Below are 21,484 nucleotides of genomic sequence, written 5' to 3' on the forward strand. Positions count from 1 at the left end.
CGGCCAGTTTTTATTGGTGGAGGAAGTCGGAGTGCCCGGAGAAAACCACCGACCTTCCATAGAAAATTTGACAATCCTAGTCACCTAATGTTAAAGTTGAGTGCACCCGCACGAGTGGGGATGGAACTCGCAACCTCAGTGTTGACTGGCTAGTGATTACAGTAGTAACTTCTTAGATCACTTGGCCACCAAGGCCCCAGTATGAAATGGAAAGCAAACTTGTCCATTTAGCCACAGTGACTGATATACTGTAATGTATATATCTATCAATCATTACCTCTTTATTTTATCTAGATCTACACATTTATCAAATTTTTATACAAAGGCTAATTAGAAAAAATAACGATTGTGATTTCTACTATATTTTTTATTTCTTCTCACGTAGTTACATTTTCTTCAGCTTTCTTTTCAATGCTAGTATCTAGTGCAGATATAGATTTTGTTTGTCCTAAATTTTCTGAAACATCAGATTCCTGTGTTCCTCCTTCAACAATTGGTTTACTCTCGCTGGCTACATTTTGTAATCTAGGGTCTGCATGAATAGTTTCTGTCAAATTTTCTGGCAACTGGTGTAATTTGTACTGAAATATAATCAAAATATCATTAATCTCCATTAATTTTTATATAACTTCTAATTAAACAGATCTAGACATAAGGGACATGTGTTTGTACTTTGTAGTGGATAAATAAATAAAAACACAAATATTTTATTAACTTCTCAAATCTACAACTAGAGGACCTCTGCATGCTCTGTATCATCTATTTTAATGTTTACAATTGGATATTCATAATATTAAAATGATGAAGCTATATAAAAAAGTTGTGAAGTGAAGTGGTTCCAAATGTCCATCAGTAATAACTGCAATGTTCAATTTATGCTAGTTCAAATTACTTAGATTTTCTTCCACCATTGAAAATAAGGGTAGATTGGAGATAGCTATTTTTAATTAGCTGTTCTAGCTTTATAAACCCATTTTTAATTTATATAAACATTGTGCTAGAACGCTCTCTCTCATAAAAATGCATAGATTAATTTTTGATTTCTGAGCTCTGGTTTGAAGTAATAATCATTAATAAAATTGATCAGTGATTCAAGGACATCACAGGCCCTGATAGCAAAAGTGCATTGAATATCATCTCAACATCTATCAATAAATCAACCAGATTAACACTAAGACTGTCCTATTTATTGACACAAACCTACACCATATATCCACTCAACACTTGGTAAATAATAAGATTTATATCCTCCTTCCAAAAATCTTGAGAATATTTATCATAGTACTTTTAATACAGTTTTCATCTATTTCAGACTTATCTTGTTTGTGGTTGTTTTGTACAATTAAAAAATTAAAATAACCTATCTTAAATATTCTAATTAAGAAAAAAATAAGTCTAATACTTTTGAGATTTGATATGCATATTCCACAGGTAGGTTTGAATGAAACCACTTAACTACTTTTCTACGACAAAGTGGAAAGCCATTAGTAGTATATCAACATCAAAGCTGTTCAGTAAAGCTAAAGAATTGACTTTACAGTTTCTGGGGGAAACAAGAGGCAGATCAGTTTTGAAAAAAATATAATTAAAATTAGCTTTTTACAGCATAGAGAACCAGATGCTCCTCAGGGTGCAGCTTTATACGACCGCAGAGGTTGAACCCTGAACGGTTGGGGCAAGTATGGACACAACATTCAAGCTGGATTCAGATCTAAATTTGGATTGTGATTAAATAGTTGACACAGAATGAATGTGGTCTAATGAACTTAAAATACGCTATATTTCTTCCCGTGACGCTATAATAATTACCGCGACGCTATAATTATTTTCAGGATGTTATTTTTCTCGTTCCTAAATTTTGAACTTTCATCTAATTACCACTTATGATCATAAAAAAATATATCACTTTTAATTGTAATCCCTTCAAGTCGGACAATAGAGGCAATTTAGAGTGGTTAAATAGGTGTTAATTGCCCTTTGGTGATAAAAGTTTGGATACGAATACCCCAAGCTGTCACTTTGACATGATTAATACCACATGGTTTGCAATCAGCAAATTTCGACAAGGAGAAAGCGTAATCAGAAAATCATAAAAAAAAATTGAAACATATGTTTGCTAAATGAAATTTCAAAGAAACAAACAATTTTCTCTTTTAAAATGAGGTTGAGTCTTATCTTTTTACGACTTTTAATATATTAGTATTACTTTCTTTCTCTTCCTATAATTTACTTTTTGTAAATCGAGAGTGAAAATTTTGATTTTGGGCTAAATAAGTTTTGTACTTTCGTTAGAAAGTGATCAAAATTGGCTTGTGTATATGTTTCATCCATTTAATGCATTAAAAACGCCACATTCATTCCCAATCTCTTGTCAAACATTGTTTATTTTCGTATTTTTTATTGCTTTCGGCGGCCATTTAATATTTTAGTGAAAACTACTGATCGGAACCGGACCAGATATGACAAAAATCCGCATTTTACAATAATATCTACATATGCACAAATGGCACAGTAGACAGAAAACAATGACACATAAAGAGAAAACTAAGCATTAATAATAAAAATAGACTACTTGTAGATAACTTTGTTAAAAATATATCATTTTGTAAAAAGAAACAACTGGGACCATGAACCAATATGTTTCAAAGACATGATAAAGAATTTTTTCTATTCAAATTGTTTATTAAGAACCCATGTTTTTTCCTACATATTTAGTGCAATTGTATCTATACAGGTTTCACTATAATAAACCATTCATTCATTTAGCTGGGTATAGGTAGGGTAACTGGAACCACACATATATTTTTATTTAGCCTAAGAGGAAAAAAATAATTCTGGAACTATAAATGAATATAGAAAACATAAACTGAAAATACTGTTATCATGGTTATAGTTTAATTGTATTCTCAGTTACGAATTCAACAATATAAAAACAAAGAATAGGGTGGAATAGAATATTTTATTTACCAAATAAGGGCCTATAGCATACAAACATTATAATACATTTTGTAAATAAACAATAATGTATATAACATAAAGGAAATAAAGCGTTGCCACGACACGATAAATTACATTGAAAAAAAATACAATTAATTTTTTTACGCCAAATGTGATGCTATCCAAAATTTCTGGGGAGAACACTGCCCCATTTTTTTTTTTCACATCCCCCTTTCCCTTTTTCTAAAACTGATCTCAATTCAAATTTCTAATGGAGTTTGCAACAATAACTACTCATTTAAATACATCATAAAATATTAAAATGTAAAATAAAGTGCTTGTTATCACTGAATGGTAAAGATTGTTTTAATTTATCAGTTGGTAGTAAAAGTGAATATGCATTGTATGTTGTATAAAACAATGATTTAAGTTGATTCAACTACTATTCTGGACAAAGAAAGATAACTCCAATTGAAAATTTCTTGCTATTTCACAATATTGTGCAATTAGATATTTCATGCTATTGCGCAATACTGTGCAATTGAAAATATTTGCTATTGCACAATACTGTGCAATTGAAGATTTCTTGCTATTGCGCAATAGTGGCAATTGAAAATTTCTTGCTATTGCACAATACTGTGCAATTGAAGATTTCTTGCTATTGCTGAATACTGTGCAATTGAAAATTTCTTGCTATTGCACAATACTTTATATAATAATTTTGGATCCTGATTTGAACCAACTTGAAAACTGGGCCCATAATCAAAAATCTAAGTACATGTTTAGATTCAGCATATCAAAAAAGCCCAAGAATTCAATTTTTGTTAAAATCAAACTTAGTTTAATATTGGACCCTTTGGACTTTAATGTAGACCAATTTGACAACGGGACCAAAAATTAAGAATCTACATACACAGTTAGATTTGGCATATCAAAGAACCCCAATTATTCAATTTTTGATGAAATCAAACAAAGTTTAATTTTGGACCCCGATTTTGACCAACTTGAAAACTGTGCCGATAATCAAAAATCTAAGTACATTTTTAGATTCAGCATATCAAAGAACCCAAAGGATTCAATTTTTGTTAAAATCAAACTAAGTTTAATTTTGGACCCTTTGGACCTTAATGTAGACCAATTTGAAAACGGGACCAAAAATTAAGAATCTACATACACAGTTAGATTTGGCATATCAAAGAACCCCAATTATTCAATTTTTGATGAAATCAAACAAAGTTCAATTTTGGACCCTTTGGACTCCTTATTCCTAAACTGTTGGGACCAAAACTCCCAAAATCAAAGCCAACCTTCTTTTTATGGTTATAAACCTTGTGTTTAAATTTCATAGATTTCTATTTACTTATACTAAAGTTATGGTGCGAAAACCAAGAATAATGCTTATTTGGGCCCCTTTTTGGCCCCTAATTCTTAAACTGTTGGGACCTCAACTCCCAAAATTAATCTCAACTTTCCTTTTGTGGTCATAAACCTTGTGTTTAAATTTCATTGATTTCTATTTACTTATACTAAAGTTATTGTGCGAAAACCAAGAATAATGCTTATTTGGGCCCTTTTTTGGCCCCTAATTCCTAAACTGTTGGAACCAAAACTCCCAAAATCAATCCCAACCTTCCTTTTGTGGTCATAAACCTTGTGTCAAAATTTCATAGATTTCTATTTACTTAAACTAAAGTTATAGTGCGAAAACCAAGAAAATGCTTATTTGGGCCCTTTTTGGCCCCTAATTCCTAAAATGTTGGGACCAAAACTCCCAAAATCAATCCCAACCTTCCTTTTGTGGTCATAAACCTTGTGTTAAAATTTCATAGATTTCTATTCACTTTTACTAAAGTTAGAGTGCGAAAACTAAAAGTATTCGGACGACGACGACGACTACGACACAGACGACGACGCCAACATCATACCAATATACGACCAAAAAATTTTCAATTTTTGCGGTCGTATAAAAATGGCAAGAAGGCAGAAGCTTAATGGGCACAAGGACCCAGATAAAATAATGTTAGGTGTTCACCTTGTGCAAATCATCTAGCTGGAACACTGATTTGTTCCATACACCAACTATAGATGATCTATTGCTTAAAGTATGAGAGAAAGGGACCTAACCAATGAAGCATTAGGTCATGATTAGATGAACCCTTTCAAATGGACATGTAGACATTTCAATCACTCCATAGATAAAATTTCTTATAGTATCTGAGAAAAGGAACAGACCACAAAAAATTGACTGTGACCAATGAACCTTGAAAATAAGTTCAAGGTCAGATACACCTTCTTTTAGATGAACATGAACACCTTAAAGTTATTCACTACATAGAAAATAGTTGACCTATTACTTATGGTATCTGCCATCCAGCTTTTACACAAAAAAAGTAAACATCACTGATCCATGAAATTAGTCCAAGGTCAGGTGAATCCTGCCTCATTTAAAGAAAGGCCATGCAAGAATCATATATACAAAACATAGATAAACTATAACCTGTAATAAGAATTCACATGACAAAAATATGTTGTTTCTTAAAGGTAGCTGAAACTTTAGAATGAGGACAACTAATTAAGATATTAAGTAGTATATGCAAGACAGAAACTTCTTAACATTGGGCATCTTTATACAATGAATGAAGCATTTCTGTCTTTATGTTATTGAAATATAAAGCTTTTAATTAAATGTTTCAACAACATTGCTGCCAGATTAGCATCCTTTTGTCCCCACAAGTGTGACAAAAGAGACTTAATGCTAAAAGCTGTTTTCTTACCTTGGTTAACTTCATAGCACAGCCTTCAGGCAGATTTCTCTGGATATATTCTATGAAAACACTAGCTGTTGATCCAGTCAGCTTCCTCGCCTACAAAAATATTCACTCATTTCAAAAGGCTATTTATTTGATTTTTTGAAAGAAAGAAAAAAATAACATTATGATTTTAATTAAAATGTGTTTTTAGAACAGTTTTCTTAATTTTTTATGTTTTCTTTTAAAACACTAAAATGTATCAATTGAGAGCAGTAACTGTATGTAATTTACTCCTATTAAAGGTTAATTAAAAATGTAAAGCTTGTTCTTGAAATTTTATCCGATAGATAACAACCTGTAATGTTCACTTTGAATAACATTAAAGCATGCATTCTCAGATCATCAGCAAAACTACATGAGCTTTAACAGCTGTTTGCACAAGCACAATATAGACCAATCTCCCCAAATTAAACAAATGCAGATGACATACCCTAAGTGATATAACTCAAACAGCCAATCACCAGGTGGGCTAAAGATAATATACTCTATTTTGTATGGAAAGCTCAGACCAGTCTTTCAATCTTGATCCGCCACATGCAAATCAATCATGTAAAACAAACATGAAAACAAACCTCAAAAACTTTGTAATGTGTTCTTATCTCATACTGCACTTTTGCTCTCTTGCTTGCAAACACTGCTTTATTTAGTGTGCGTCTGTGAAAATGGGTCTCTGGCTGTTTCTGTCTAAAAAAAAATGTAAAACATACATGAAATCAACAAATTTGTCAAATTGCTCTTGAAAGAAGCACTGCAAAGTTCATTAGCCTAATTAGAAAAATCACCCCAATACAGAGGGGTGTCTGACCTTTATTGGGAATATAAGATTCGGGTGCTTTTATGCTCAGGATCTCGAGATTGATCCTCAGGATCCAGGAATTCTTTTTCAGAATTTTGTAATGTCATGATTTTAATTTCTTTGAATTTGGGACCTCGGGTATTCATGTTTATAAGCCTGGGATTTGGGGATCAGGACCCTTAGAATCCCCCCTCCCCCTGATCCTTTTTGCACAGATGTGGCTTGAAGCAAACAGCAATCAATAAATTACATAATTGATCTGTTACTTCTATAAAATTGGTAGCATAGAAAGGATAGCTAAACAAGTGGTATCATAATCAGTACTGAAGAAGATCCTTATACATATTTGATTTGTTTGTGTCATTGGGTTGCTGTACTATAGATTTGATTCGCACATTTCCAAACATTCATATTATTGTTTTGAAAATATATTTTTTTTTAAAACTTCACATAAATCATGTAAATAAAAAAAATCATCCCCTTATTTAATTAAATCTACTGCTTTATAGATTTAATACTCATATTCCACAAGTAGGTTTGACAACTTTTCAACTGCATTCATGTGTACATGTACTGTTTCTGAGAGATAATATTAATATAAATCAGTTGACCCTGTCAGATATGTATTACCTACATATGAAAAACCCTTGTTACACATCATGTATACCACTATTCACGGGCTTTATCGCCAGTCAAGGCAGTTCAACACACTAATCATTATTAACATAAACAATAAATTCAAAATCAAATTTCACAGATAAGACTTATAATGATAATGTAATGTGTGTACATGTATAAAATTATTTATAGCATTTTGAAACTTTCTTCTCAATTCTATGAGACATTCTAACATGACGTCCTTCAAACGCTTTGAGTACACATCTGTGGTAAAATATGAATATATTGTTTGGGCTGTTCCGATAGTACTCCAACGTCATATGCTTTTTAATAAATGAGCTACCCGACATCAGAATATAAGCATTTTACGGAAAAATACACCAAAACGAAAATCATCACATACAAGGAAACGTAAACAAAAGATGCTAAAATGTGTTATATAAGCCATTTTTTGTATACTTATAAGACATATAAATACAATTGTCATTTAGATTCATCTAAACCTATCTAATTGAAAAGACAGCTGTTGTACCATTACACCTATTCATCTATTACAGCTTTTAAAATTTTTAAGGTAAAGTGTTAATTTAATTGTTAATACAATGTACCAAATAATTTACAGTATAATGCTTATGTATGTAATGTTAATAAAGCCATTTATTTAGAATATACAGGGAAATTTATACAGTGTTAAATTTTCTGGTTTTTTTCAGCAGCTTAAAAAACATTAAAAGGCTTGAAGAACACCACTATATATATTATGAATGGCATTATACTTACGGCACATTATGTTTTATATCTAATTCTGTTGCAGCTGCTACTAGAAACTTGGTGTAGCTGTTTAAAACTTCTTTATCATGACCTTTGACCTCAACTGTAATTTTTCTATACAGATCATCTAGTTCTTCCTCCACTGCCTATAAAAAAAACTTACAATTATCTGCTATGACAGCAATAGCCAATGAAAACTATATACTGTGGATTCATTTATTTTTTCGTGGATACTGATTTTCGTAGTTTGAGGAAAACTAAAATGATTGTGGATATTTCGTGCTTTTGGCAAATTGTGCACTCATATTTTTAGAAAATTTGTAATTCAATGAGCATTTAGATTTTTGGTCCTCCTGTACTTACGGAATCCACGAAATTGGTATCCCACAAATATTAGTGAATTGGATTCATTAATATTTATTGAATACCAATATTGTCAAAAGAAAGTTGTACAGTACTTGCAAGGTCAACTGCATTGTATTTAAATTCTCTCTCAGAAATAGAGAATGAACAAGAATGTGTCCATAGTACAAGGATGCCCCACGCGCACGATCATTTTCTATGTTCAGTGGACCGTGAAATTGGGGTCAAAACTTTAATTTGGAATTAAAATTAGAAAGATCATATCGTAGGGAACATGTGTACTAAGTTTCAAGTTGATGTAACTTTAACTCATCAAAAACTACCTTGACCAAAAACGGACGCACAAACAGACGAACGGACGCACGGATGGAGGCACAGACCAGAAAACATAATGCTCCTCTACTATCGTAGGTGGGGCATAAAAACACATGGATTATCCACAGTAGTTATATTTCAATAATCATATAGTAATTACATCCATGTCATGTGGTCTATGGTGGTTATTTGTCTCACTGGCAGTCATACCTAATCTCCAGATTTTCATAAAGGTTCCAGGTAAACATGGTAAAAGATGACAAATAGCTAGGGTACTTTATTCTCATAAATTACAACTTACACTACAAACTCCTCAGAGTCTGAATTGACCAGTTTTTGTGCTCGACCAGTAAAATCGAGCACACATTTTACTCGACTAGTCTCGACATTGTCTCGACTGTACTTAACTGTACTTAAGTGTACTCGACTAGGTCTCGACTTTACTTAATTAGTCTGATTCAGTACTTGATGATCTTTGTGTAGTCTGAAATGGTCTTGACCAAGGCTCGACCTGTCTCGACCTGTCTTGACTAGTCTCGACCTGTCTCGACTAGTCTTGACCTTAAAAATTTAGTTTTGACTGGTGTAAATCAGCCCATCTAACTAAATTAAATATTGATCTTACAAAATTCAAGCTTATTAGGTAGTTTGATTTATTGCTGTGAAATGAAAGAATTTAATTTTACAATATGTAAAAAAAAAATTATTATAGAAAAATTCAGATAGGCATCTTTAATTTTTTTTATAACTTTTTCAAATCAACTTGGATTTTCATCAAACTATGCAGATATCTTAGATATATATCAAGCTTACTGAATCCCATTTCATTTAGTTTTTTGTTGTATTGCTGTAAAATTTAAGAATTAAAGTAATTTTGGTAAAAAAAGCTAGGATTTGCAATTCGGACAAAATAGAGATAGTACACTTTAATTTTTTTAATAACTTTTTCAAATCAACTTGGATTTTCATCAAACTATGCAGCTATCTTACATATATATCAAGCTTACTGAATCCCATTTCATTTAGTTTTTTGTTGTATTGCTGTAAAATTTAAGAATTAAAGTAATCTTGGTATAAAAAGCTAGAATTTGCAATTCGGATAAAATAGAGATAGTACACTTTAATTTTTTTAATAACTTTTTCAAATCAACTTGGATTTGCATCAAACTATGCAGCTATCTTAAATGTATACTAAGCTTACTAAATCCCAGGTCATTTTGTTTTTTGTTGTATTGCTGTCAAATTTAAGAATTAAATTAATCTAGGTCAAAAAAGCTAGAATTTGCAGTCCGAACAAAATAGAGATAGTACACTTTAATTTTTTTTATAACTTTTTAAATTCAACTTGGATTTTATTGAAACTATATAGCTACCTTGGTGATGTATTCTTCTTACTGAATCCCAGGTTGTTATAAAGTTTGTTGTATTGCTGTCAAATTTAAGAATTAATTTAATCTAGGTAAAAAAAAGCTACGATTTGCAGTTTTGACAAAATAGAGATGGAACACTTTAATTTTTTTCATAACTTTTTCAAATCAACTTAGATTTTCATCAAACTCTACAAATATCTTTGCAATATATTGATCTTACTGAATCATAGGTTGTTATTTTGTTTGGTGTATTTCTGTCAAATTTAAGAATTTAATTAACCTAGGTCAAAAAGCTACGATATTAGAAATATATCTTTTCTCATAATTTAGGAAAAAGTATATATAAAATATTAATATAATTCCTTTAATGTTTTATTCCTTTTGATATACACTATATAAATATATCAAAAAGGGATGAAACATTAGAAATTATTAAAATAGTTCTTCTGATTTGTGGTGATTTATAAAGCAATACCTTAATTCTGCTTGGGGCAAACTTATTAAAAAGATCACATCTACCAGAGAGTTTTAAATTCTAAATAACATTTATTCAAAGTTGCAACATCCTGTTAAATCTAAATCGCAGGGCTTTTAATTCACTAGATAAGTAATACACGAGTTTAAGAAAAGTTAGGGCTTTCTTTTTACCTGTAAAACTCACGTGTACTGATGTAATTAAATCATGTATAGTGTCATGTCATTAAATTTGACAAAAAAATATTTTAAAACTTCATAACAACCTGGGATTTAGTAAGATCACCAAGGTAGCTATATAGTTTTAATAAAATCCAAGTTGATTTGAAAAAGTTATAAAAAAAATTAAAGTGTACTATCTCTATTTTGTTCGAACTGCAAATTCTAGCTTTTTTGACCTAGATTAATTTAATTCTTAAATTTGACAGCAATACAACAAAAAACAAAATGACCTGGGATTTAGTAAGCTTAGTATACATTTAAGATAGCTGCATAGTTTGATGAAAATCCAAGTTGATTTGAAAAAGTTATAAAAAAAATTAAAGTGTACTATCTCTATTTTGTCCGAATTGCAAATCCTAGCTTTTTTTTACCAAGATTACTTTAATTCTTAAATTTTACAGCAATACAACAAAAAACTAAATGAAATGGGATTCAGTAAGCTTGATATATATGTAAGATAGCTGCATAGTTTGATGAAAATCCAAGTTGATTTGAAAAAGTTATTAAAAAAATTAAAGTGTACTATCTCTATTTTGTCCGATTTGCAAATCCTAGCTTTTTATACCAAGATTACTTTAATTTTTAAATTTTACAGCAATACAACAAATACTAAATGAAATGGGATTCAGTAAGCTTGATATAAATGTAAGATAGCTGCATAGTTTGATGAAAATCCAAGTTGATTTGAAAAAGTTATTAAAAAAATTAAAGTGTACTATCTCTATTTTGTCCGAATTGCAAATCCACGCTTTTTTTTACCAATATTACTTTAATTCTTAAATTTTACAGCAATACAACAAAAAACTAAATGAAATGGGATTCAGTAAGCTTGATATATATGTAAGATAGCTGCATAGTTTGATGAAAATCCAAGTTGATTTGAAAAAGTTATTAAAAAAATTAAAGTGTACTATCTCTATTTTGTCCGAATTGCAAATCCTAGCTTTTTTTACCAAAATTACTTTAATTCTTAAATTTTACAGCAATACAACAAAAAACTAAATGAAATGGGATTCAGTAAGCTTGATATATATCTAAGATATCTGCATAGTTTGATGAAAATCCAAGTTGATTTGAAAAAGTTATAAAAAAAATTAAAGATGCCTATCTGAATTTTTCTATAATAATTTTTTTTTTACATATTGTAAAATTAAATTCTTTCATTTCACAGCAATAAATCAAACTACCTAATAAGCTTGAATTTTGTAAGATCAATATTTAATTGAGTTAGATGGGCTGATTTACACCAGTCAAAACTAAATTTGAAGGTCAAGACTAGTCGAGACAGGTCGAGACTGGTTGAGACTGAGTCAAGACTAGTCGAGACAGGTCGAGACTAGTCAAGACAGGTTGAGACAGGTCGAGCCTTGGTCAAGACCATTTCAGACTACACAAAGATCATCAAGTACTGAATCAGACTAATTAAGTAAAGTCGAGACCTAGTCGAGTACACTTAAGTACAGTTAAGTACAGTCGAGACAATTTCGAGACTAGTCGAGTAAAATGTGTGCTCGATTTTACTGGTCGAGCACAAAAACTGGTCAATTCAGACTCTGAGGAGTTTGTAGTGTTATTAAGGACTTGTATTGAATTTCAATATTTTAAACTTTCTTTTTTCTACTTCAACATTTTAACCTTTATTGTTGGAACCTTCAAACTTTAAAAACTAAAAATATAAATATAAAGCAATACACTGAAAGGAGAATCATTTTTTTTTTCTTTTCTAAACATTAACTTAGTTTTCTGTTTACAAATCAATTAACACTATTTTATTGGATTTGCAATTTACATTAAAAAATAAAAATAATTCTTTTAAATGGATTAACAAAATGTATACAACATTATCACCAAAGCATATAAATATATAAAAATGTGTTTCATGGCCGGATCCAGCCATTTTCAAAAGGGGAGGTTCCAACCAACACGTGTCCCCATTCAAATATATTGATTGTAAAATAAAAAGGTTTTAACCCCACCCCTCCTCGCTCCTCTGGATCCACCACTGTGTTTTATTTTGATAAACATTATAAATGTTCAAAACCTTGAAGTAATTTCTATGCTTAAACTTTTAATAGATTACTGTTGTTGTCTCATTGATGTATACAATTATACTAAACATCTCCTTTGATGCATACACTGTACATGTAGGTGTCATCTTTTTTTATTGTTTAAGGCCATACATATGATGTCCTGTAGGAGCCTTTCTTATTTTCAATGTGCTATTCAACTGCAATCTTCATTACAATCCTAAATCTTACCTGTGTTTGAGTAAAGGTTGTAAAATGACTTTTCTGGACTATCTGTAAATTACATCTGAAAAATGAAAATGCTAATGTTATTTAATGTAGTTAGATTTCAACATGTTTAAGGGTTCCTAATATTTACAAAATAGCTAGTCCAGTAAGTGGTAGGTTGATTTTTTTTAATTGGAAATTGGAAAATTCATATAATTTACTCAGTCTGCACTGTTAGCCACTAGTCTGGTGCCCCAGACTAGTAAATATTGATTTGGACTAGTAAAAATTTTCAGAATTTTATATACAGACAGGGGACTTATTGAAATAAGTGATTTTTAAATCACTTATTTAAGTAGCAAATTCGAAATTTTGTCATAAATTGTGATTTAAATTTGTAGTTTTACTAAAATTTTAAACACATAGGTTTAGATAATATATTTTCATTAGTATAAAATAGAAAAAAAAAAATTAACTTTTTGCTTCTTTTAAGTAACAAGGTTTATGCCTTTGATGCTATCATTTAGCTGTAAATTCTATTTTATTGGAAAAAATGCTATAATAATCATGATAATGGCTTAACTTAATGAACTGATACTTTCTTAACAGATTTTTCCCTGCAGTCATTGCAGTGGGAGTATTTTTCCTGTAAAGTTCAAAGTTTCATCTTTCAGATTATGTAATAAAATTCTACGGGTTATTAGAATAATGATACTTAAAGTAGTGATTTTTTGGAAGGAAATTGAGGTATGATACTTAAACAAGTGATTTTTATGTGATTATCCTAGATTCAGTACAAGGTCATCACCTGACATGACCTGGTGATCCTAGATAACACAGATGTTGGCCCTGATAATTTTAGCAACATAATTAGTCCCTGGTTCATTAGTATTCTATAGTTAAAACTACAATAAAATTAAATCACTTAGTCTACTGATAAACTTGTACTACTTAAATAGGTGATTATCAAAGAAAGATAACTCCTACTTTCAACCTTTATGAACATAATGTTACTTGAATTAGTGATTTAGAAAATCGCTCATTTAAGTAAGTCACCTGACTGATATAGTCATATAGAATGTATAGGGACAAGTTTTGATATTTTGTTTCCCGTTTCCAGACTAGTAGATGATTTTTTTTTTATTCAGACTGTTTTGACTGAACATAAAGTATATCATAGACATGAGTCTTGTGGACAGTTGTCTCATTGGCAATCATACCACATCTTCTTTTTTATATGTGAGAACTATTTTGAAATGCAAAATGATTGTAATTATTCATTACAAAAAACATCAAAATCAACTGAATTTCAAAGTGAGAAATGATATACATGAAAGTAATTGACCATGTTGACTAGAAAACAGTCAACAATAAAACTCTATACTGACTATAGGGTTATTACAGAAAAGTAACATATGTTTGTTATTGTGGGCTAAAAAATCAAAGACCTGTAATAACATATGTATGTTACATGTTTCAAAGGGGCAATATACATCATTAGTTTTGTTAAAATGTATACATGTTCGATTGATATATACTTAACTATAGAAAGATATAACAGTTCATATTTTGACAAATTAGTACACCTATGTTATTACAGAAAAAAATTGGCCTGTAATAACTAAAGGGTGTTATTACAGCTCCTCTATGTCACTCCAAAGCATTTGCTCAGACATACATCATGCTTAATAACAATTTATTTTAATTCATTGTAAGAAATAATGACCAGGGCATGTAATGAGGTTCTGCACAAGTTACCCAGTAGTTCCCAAGTGTCCCAAATAATAAGTTACATATCTTTATTAAAGGGAAACTTCGCAAAAAAATCAAAAATTGATATTATGTCCATTCTGTATAAAAATTCTCAAATTTATAGATATTAAAGTTTTATTCCGCTAGATAAGAGATCACCATCGATTTTAAATTTTGAGTATCAATTCTCTGCGTTCCGCCATTTTGTCATCTTCTACGATCAAAAATCACGATATGTCTATAAACCACAAAGGACCAAAACTACAGTAACCGATGTAGTCGTAATTGCGTGTCGATATCTTGTCAATCGTACGGTTGTTTTATCTGACTAACTTACTTGATACGGAAAATGTTCTTATTTTTTTTTTAAATAACCATAGTCTGTTATTTTTAAACTGTTAATATTGGAATTAATTAAAAAGTCAAAGTTCAAATCATAAATAAGTGTTCCGTGAAAATTATTTTCGAACATGTAATTCGTTCATAATTCTTTAAAGTAATAAACTTTATTCAAATAAATTCGGATCTTCCCTCATCTGATCACCAGCATGGCTAAAGGTATTACTTCCAAAGGTATTGTGAGGGGTGTGAGGTGACACGTCCAGGTATTCAAGCGATTTCCTGTCGGGCTTGCAAGTTCATGCATCGTTTCACTTAATAGGTATTGATCGGTGTACACGGCCGATAACTTATAACTTTCCATTTTGAACTATCAGGTTTATAATATACATCTCTGTCTTGCGTGTCCGAAAGTGATATAATATACTAGTCATTACTTAACTCATACGCTTGTTTATAAATAACATTTCTGGTGTAAAGAATATTATTTATAAAAATATAAATAATACATAAAAAAAAGATTTGAAGAAATAAAAATCTATTTACATAATTTTTCCAAGGGTTAATTTAGGAAAATGTAATATAAACTCGTTGTCAATAGTAAAGGACAGATTGGAACATACCAGAAATATTGATTTTAAAAAATGTACGCATTTGCCGACGATTCGTTTATACGCCTGGATAGAAAGTTACGGAACTATAGCGCAATTTAAATTATATACATGTATACATTGAACATAAGAAAGAAACATACATTTTGTGTAAATTGGGGTAAAAGTTTTGTAAATAGACTAGTCCACGTATGCCAACAGTATGTAATCAACGAATTCGATAGACTATTGTATACCAAAAGAAGAAGAACGAATTATACAAATCAGTTGAAAAAGGCTTTAGTTAACTCATCAGGTGTATAAAAATACAAATACTATAAATACAAGTGGAAGTTTTCGTTTTTGCAATTTGAGAGTAAATGATGTATCAAACGTTCAAGAATACGCATGTAATATGTGTCACTGGATAAAAAAAAAATCATCCTCAACACCTACTTCCGTATGGGACTTCCCCTTTCAGTGACCTGCAAATTTAACAGATGATACACTTTCTAAGATTTATATGTCCAACAACGACCCACTGCTCTACATGTGTTACTAACAGCCTAAGATAGCAATTCTTTTGTTAGGTCAATTCTCTTTCGTACAATACCAGAAAACATGGAAAATAAGTTCTTTAAATTTTGACTCTGGAATTAATACCATTTTTTCGTGCGACAAACTTTATTTCTGGCGATGAGCAGACATGGGCGGAAAACAATAAAAAGATAGGTTTAATATTTGTTCATTCATTTAACATGTATAATATGAATATCATTTAGTACACTTCGGTCTATACAAATGCAGAATATACCATGATGGCTTGATTTCGTCAAAAGATATAAGAGATCTGACAAATAGATTATCACTTCGATATTGCAAGACACCCATTTATACTTTGCACTTTTGCATACCAAACTTTCGCAAAAGATAAGTCATTTGATTAAATAAGAAGTTGTGGTTTGTTTACTTGGGAGACACTTGCCCAAATGAAGTGGACTTAAGCAGCTATATAAGTCACGGTATGGCCTTCAACAGTGAACAAAATTAAAAGTATATTGTATAATTCAACTAAATGTGAACATGGCTGTGAGTTAGTACGTCTGGAGCTCTCCCGCTATGGCGCTTGTACCTCGGAAAACTTATACAGCTTGTTTCAAGAACAACCGGGTTCAAACAAACTGTTCTGAAATCGATATTGTCACTAATGCATTCACCCAATTCAATATTACCATCAAAGAGAGTAAATTCGGGGCAACAAAGACATTAATCCGTCAATAACAGCATAACTATGCATTTAGTACACGAACACCAATCCGGCAGTGTTAAACTGGCGAGGGTTGCTAAGGATATCTTGATTTCGGGAACTTTCTGCAGCTTCCATTTTATGGAGCTCTTCTTCGGTATACTCTGGCTCTAGTGCGTACCCAAATTGACCATACTCGTCAAAATCTGCCTCTCTTGACCAGACTGGAACCACTGTTAGTACTATCAACCTCTTTTTTTTTTACTATCAACCTCCGAACAAGACATTTTTAGTTACGATTTTATGATTAATTTTGGGACAATATATACACTGTCCTATAGAAACAAGCACGCACAAATCATGAGAGAAATATATGTGAGTAAAAGTTAATTGAATTAGCAAAGTTAATATCCTTTGGTCTCGAATGTATGTTAACTAATTAATGTGTTTTTATAGGCTAGCTCAAATCCTCATCCAAATAATATAATCTATATGTAATAATCCCTTCCTACCACACCAAGATTTAATGCCGAGCGGTAGACATATTTAAGGTACTAATTAAGTATAATTAAATGAACAATAGATAACAATAATTAATCATAAATGTGCAAAGATTTAAAAACATTTTTTTTTCTTTATTCGTACAATTATATTCCGCTTCGGTAGAGTTATCTTCAGATAGTTTCAGATATTGATTAATACATGGGTTTCAAAAGTCTAAATGTAAGTGTTCTCGTACATTTTTTTGCCTAATAAAGACAATCAAAATGATTTGGTAAAGCTATTTCTAATTTCTAAGTTCCCCTTTTTTATGAGACTTAAATCAAGGACAAGAGGTGTATATCATTTTATTCTGACACATGAATTAAGTTTTCCGTCTTTAACCGAAAACTGTTTATTTCTTAGTAAATTAATTTATTTGAATTCAAATAAATAATAGCACCAAATATAATTAAATAATTCCACGGCGATCTATTTTTATTTGTCACCACTATTTTTAATGTGTGTATTAAATGCTCCCTTGTTTTATAATCCACTGATCCGAATAGACAGTCACACCTGACAAGGTGTGCCCTAGAGGCGTGGTTAAATACCGAAGTGCAAATAACAATTTACCTTTAAACAAGCCATCTACGAGTATTGCCACAGAACCGTGAATACACACATCGTATAAACCTAGTCATAGCAGAGATAGTAAAAGGTCAATAAGAGTACACCAACATATTGTCTTTACAGATTATTGTACTTTAATTTGTTCACCTTATCAGTCCGAAAATGCATTAATTAAAAATAATTTTATAACTTTTTGTGTTGTCTAAAAAAATAATTCGAATATATACGTTTAACATAGAAAATTTATCTCATGAATGTGTACAATTGCACGTCTGTGCGTTTTATCTTCTTATTATCGGCTGGTTATTAGATAAAGCATAAGTCATCGGCGCGCTTACGATAACATTAAAATATGATTAAAAACCAAGACTTTTAATGATTGTATTTTAAATCCCGGCATGCAAAAACCAGGAGAAAATGTCACGACCTACAGGAAGTAGTTAATATTTTTTCATTAATTATTGAATTTCTCCTTTATTACTGCACATTTAGCGATAAAACTTTGTGAATATATATATTATGTCATTATGAACATATTTAAACCATAAGAAAAAAATCGCGAATTTTCCCTTTAACTAAGCCTTGTTATTACAGCTAAGTTTAACACTTTAAAATCCCTTACAAGTCTCACTGATTTACCATGGTTACTGATTATGAATGTATTAATCTAATTAAAAAATTAGTTATCAAGGCTATGCATTTAGTATGTTTAGTTTCTGCACAAATTTTCTAGAGTTCCCTACAGCCCACTAAAAATTAAAATGTTGATGGTTTATTTTACAAATAACAAACATATGTTATTACAGATTTAGAAAATATTAGGTTGAAAGTGTAGACAACTCATAAAAATATCTGCAGTAACACATGCAAGTTATTTCCTGTAATAACCCTTTAGAGTTATGTCCCTGACTGGAAAAGATTTACTATGTATATTTTCTTCCTTTTTGACTTACATAAAAGCATCATGGAGTCTTGGATGGAACATATGAATTGACAACTTCCTGTCTAAATTTATACTGTTTCCTGCACAACATGCTTGCCTTTGAATCTAAAATAGATTAAAAAAGCTTCATTATTGTCATCATTCTCACTATTTTATATGTAGTTTAGTGTCAACTACCAGTGGGGCCTCTGATGCCAAGACTTAGTGGTCTAAGTAATCAAACTACTGTATCACTAGCCAGTCAACACTGAGGTAGCCAGTTCCAATCCTGCATGGGGCAAGTGCATTCAACTCCAATATTAATTGACTAGGATTTTTAAAGTCTGAATTAAGGTGTAATACCTCCAAATCATGGTACGTCACATCCAGTTGTATTCGAAAATAGGTTGAAAAAAATATTCCCTTGAATTTAATAGTTGTAGGTAATTAATCTTACATTTTATTGCATAAACATTTCTGTTTCATAAGCATATGTCTTGGGTATTTCAAATCACTATTATTTTTTTTATTTGGGGTCTCTTTAGAATATTTTGAGTTTTTCTATAGTACTGGACAGGTAACACAAAATAATGTGAAGGATGCTTTAAAAGGTCAAAATTAATAATAAGATCAAGACATTTTACTTGTCGTTCAAAACTTTCCCGGCATACATTTTGTAGTTCTGAACACTGGTTAGCTCATCTAGAGACCAAGATCATCTTATCCTTTAGCCGCCTTGTTCCCATAGATTTAAATATTTTGGTAACCTCCACAACCAATGATCAAAACTGTTTGGGACTTGAATCGTTTGTTTCATTCTATTTCTGTTTCTTTGTAGTAGTACACATGAAAATAAACTCATCATAGATACCAGGACTAAATTTTGTATATACGCCAAACGCGCGTTTTCTACAAAAGACTCATCAGTGACGCTCAAATCCAGTTACAAATCACCTTAATTCTTATGCTCCTGCCTGCATTTAATTTTGAGATTTTGTAAAATACGTTGTATTTGAAAATGTCACAATATTCAAACGTCATCTGGTCATGTGCCATTGCACTTAAGCGAAAGCACCATCGCACTTCGGCATAGACCATTGCACTTCAGCGTGACCATCGCACTTTAGCGTCCCCATCGCACCTCAGAGTCCTTCATATATACAATGTATAACCATTACAAGTTGACTGGCATATATTTCCATTCAAAACATCTAGGATATTTGCCCCTGTGCAAATACCAGTCCACTGGCATATATAATTTTAACATACCAAAACGTTTATGGGTCCTTGCGTAAGCATGGTAAGGCGTCAAAGCAAAAAAGTATTAAAGCCTATCAAGACGTCATAATTATTTTGACTATGCGTCCCTGTTTTAGACTAGAGTATACACTATCTAGTGGTTATCATAAAAAATCTGATGGATAACTGAGGGGGGATACCATAACTTGACATTTTACCAAAACGGCACAAGGGTTTTTCAGAATCGGCGTCAGGGCAGAAGGGCGCGGCTTAGGGCACCCAGGGCGCTGCGCCCTTCTATTTTGGGCTAACGAGACCACTGCATTATACATGTTATAAGAGTCATACATGTATATATATAAAGAAGAAGGTAGAGCTGTAGAGGTCAATAATTTTGATAACCAAAAAATAGAAACATTTCAACACTCAAGAAACATTAAAATAAAAGTGTTTTCCGTTAAATGCGAACCTTTAAAATGCTCCTACTGCTGGAAAATCTACAAATCTTTTTTAAACACTTGTACATGATTTTCGCAAATATGTAAGGGCGACAACCATGTAATTTTTAAAAGAAATGTCAGACCAATATCGGAGAATCTACAATAATCCGGACTAACATATTTGTTCATTGAATTTGATGACTTTGATCGTTGCATAGTTCAAACTTCAAGTCTTTTGATATTAAGCTGATTGCGTCCTATATGAATTCAAGTCGGAAATTACAAAAGTATCTAGGAACAGGAATTATTTTTAGCCCTCCCCCTTTTTTTTCCAAAATCCGTATTTTTTGTGTTGTCTATTAATTTCTAATATTTTGCGTCTTTCTGTATAATATGCACATAAATATACTAGAAATAAGTTATATCATAGAAATAATATACCAGTGACCGCCGTGGATAGTAAACTTGGAATTGATATAGTCGAAAGAGCAAATTATGTATGACAAGTTAAATTCTAGTCCGACTGACCTGTAGATCGTTTTTTTAGTCTTTTGTTTAAGCAGAGACACTGTCACATAATACAATTTTGTCTCTGATTTTAAGTAAGAATGTTTTTTGTTATTGCTTTGAACATTTGCCGTACGGTGACCTATAGTTGTTAATGTCTGTGTCATTTTGGTCTTTTGTGGATAGTTGTCTCATTGGCAATCATACCACATCTTCTTTTTTATAATTATTATTACAATTAATCCCAAATTAAGGAAGTCCTTAAATAAAGTCAAAATATGTCCGTGTTACAGACGAAATTTTCGGCATTTAAGGATGTGTACCCCAGAAATTCTGTATCGTCACGTTGTAGTACCATCCACTAATATAACTATTCATTATGACAGCTTCTAACATCCTTACACAGCTACTTTTGCATAGGTACTA

At 31.2% G+C, this 21,484-nt stretch overlaps 1 protein-coding gene across 1 annotated transcript; it reads right to left on the minus strand.

Annotated features, from left to right (window-relative positions):
- Positions 1-346: 346 nt before the first annotated feature.
- LOC143079300 (small ribosomal subunit protein uS10m-like) lies at positions 347-20,696 on the minus strand. Its single transcript, XM_076254562.1, has 7 exons — positions 20,581-20,696; positions 18,904-18,998; positions 12,935-12,989; positions 7,942-8,078; positions 6,320-6,431; positions 5,712-5,801; positions 347-581 (listed from the first exon to the last, which is right to left on the minus strand). The coding sequence occupies exons 1-7, from the start codon at positions 20,635-20,637 to the stop codon at positions 378-380; spliced, it is 750 nt and encodes a 249-aa protein (XP_076110677.1). The 5' UTR covers positions 20,638-20,696; the 3' UTR covers positions 347-377.
- Positions 20,697-21,484: the final 788 nt, after the last annotated feature.

This window comes from Mytilus galloprovincialis, chromosome 6 (assembly GCF_965363235.1).
Source record: "Mytilus galloprovincialis chromosome 6, xbMytGall1.hap1.1, whole genome shotgun sequence".
In the NCBI taxonomy this organism is placed as follows: domain Eukaryota; kingdom Metazoa; phylum Mollusca; class Bivalvia; order Mytilida; family Mytilidae; genus Mytilus; species Mytilus galloprovincialis.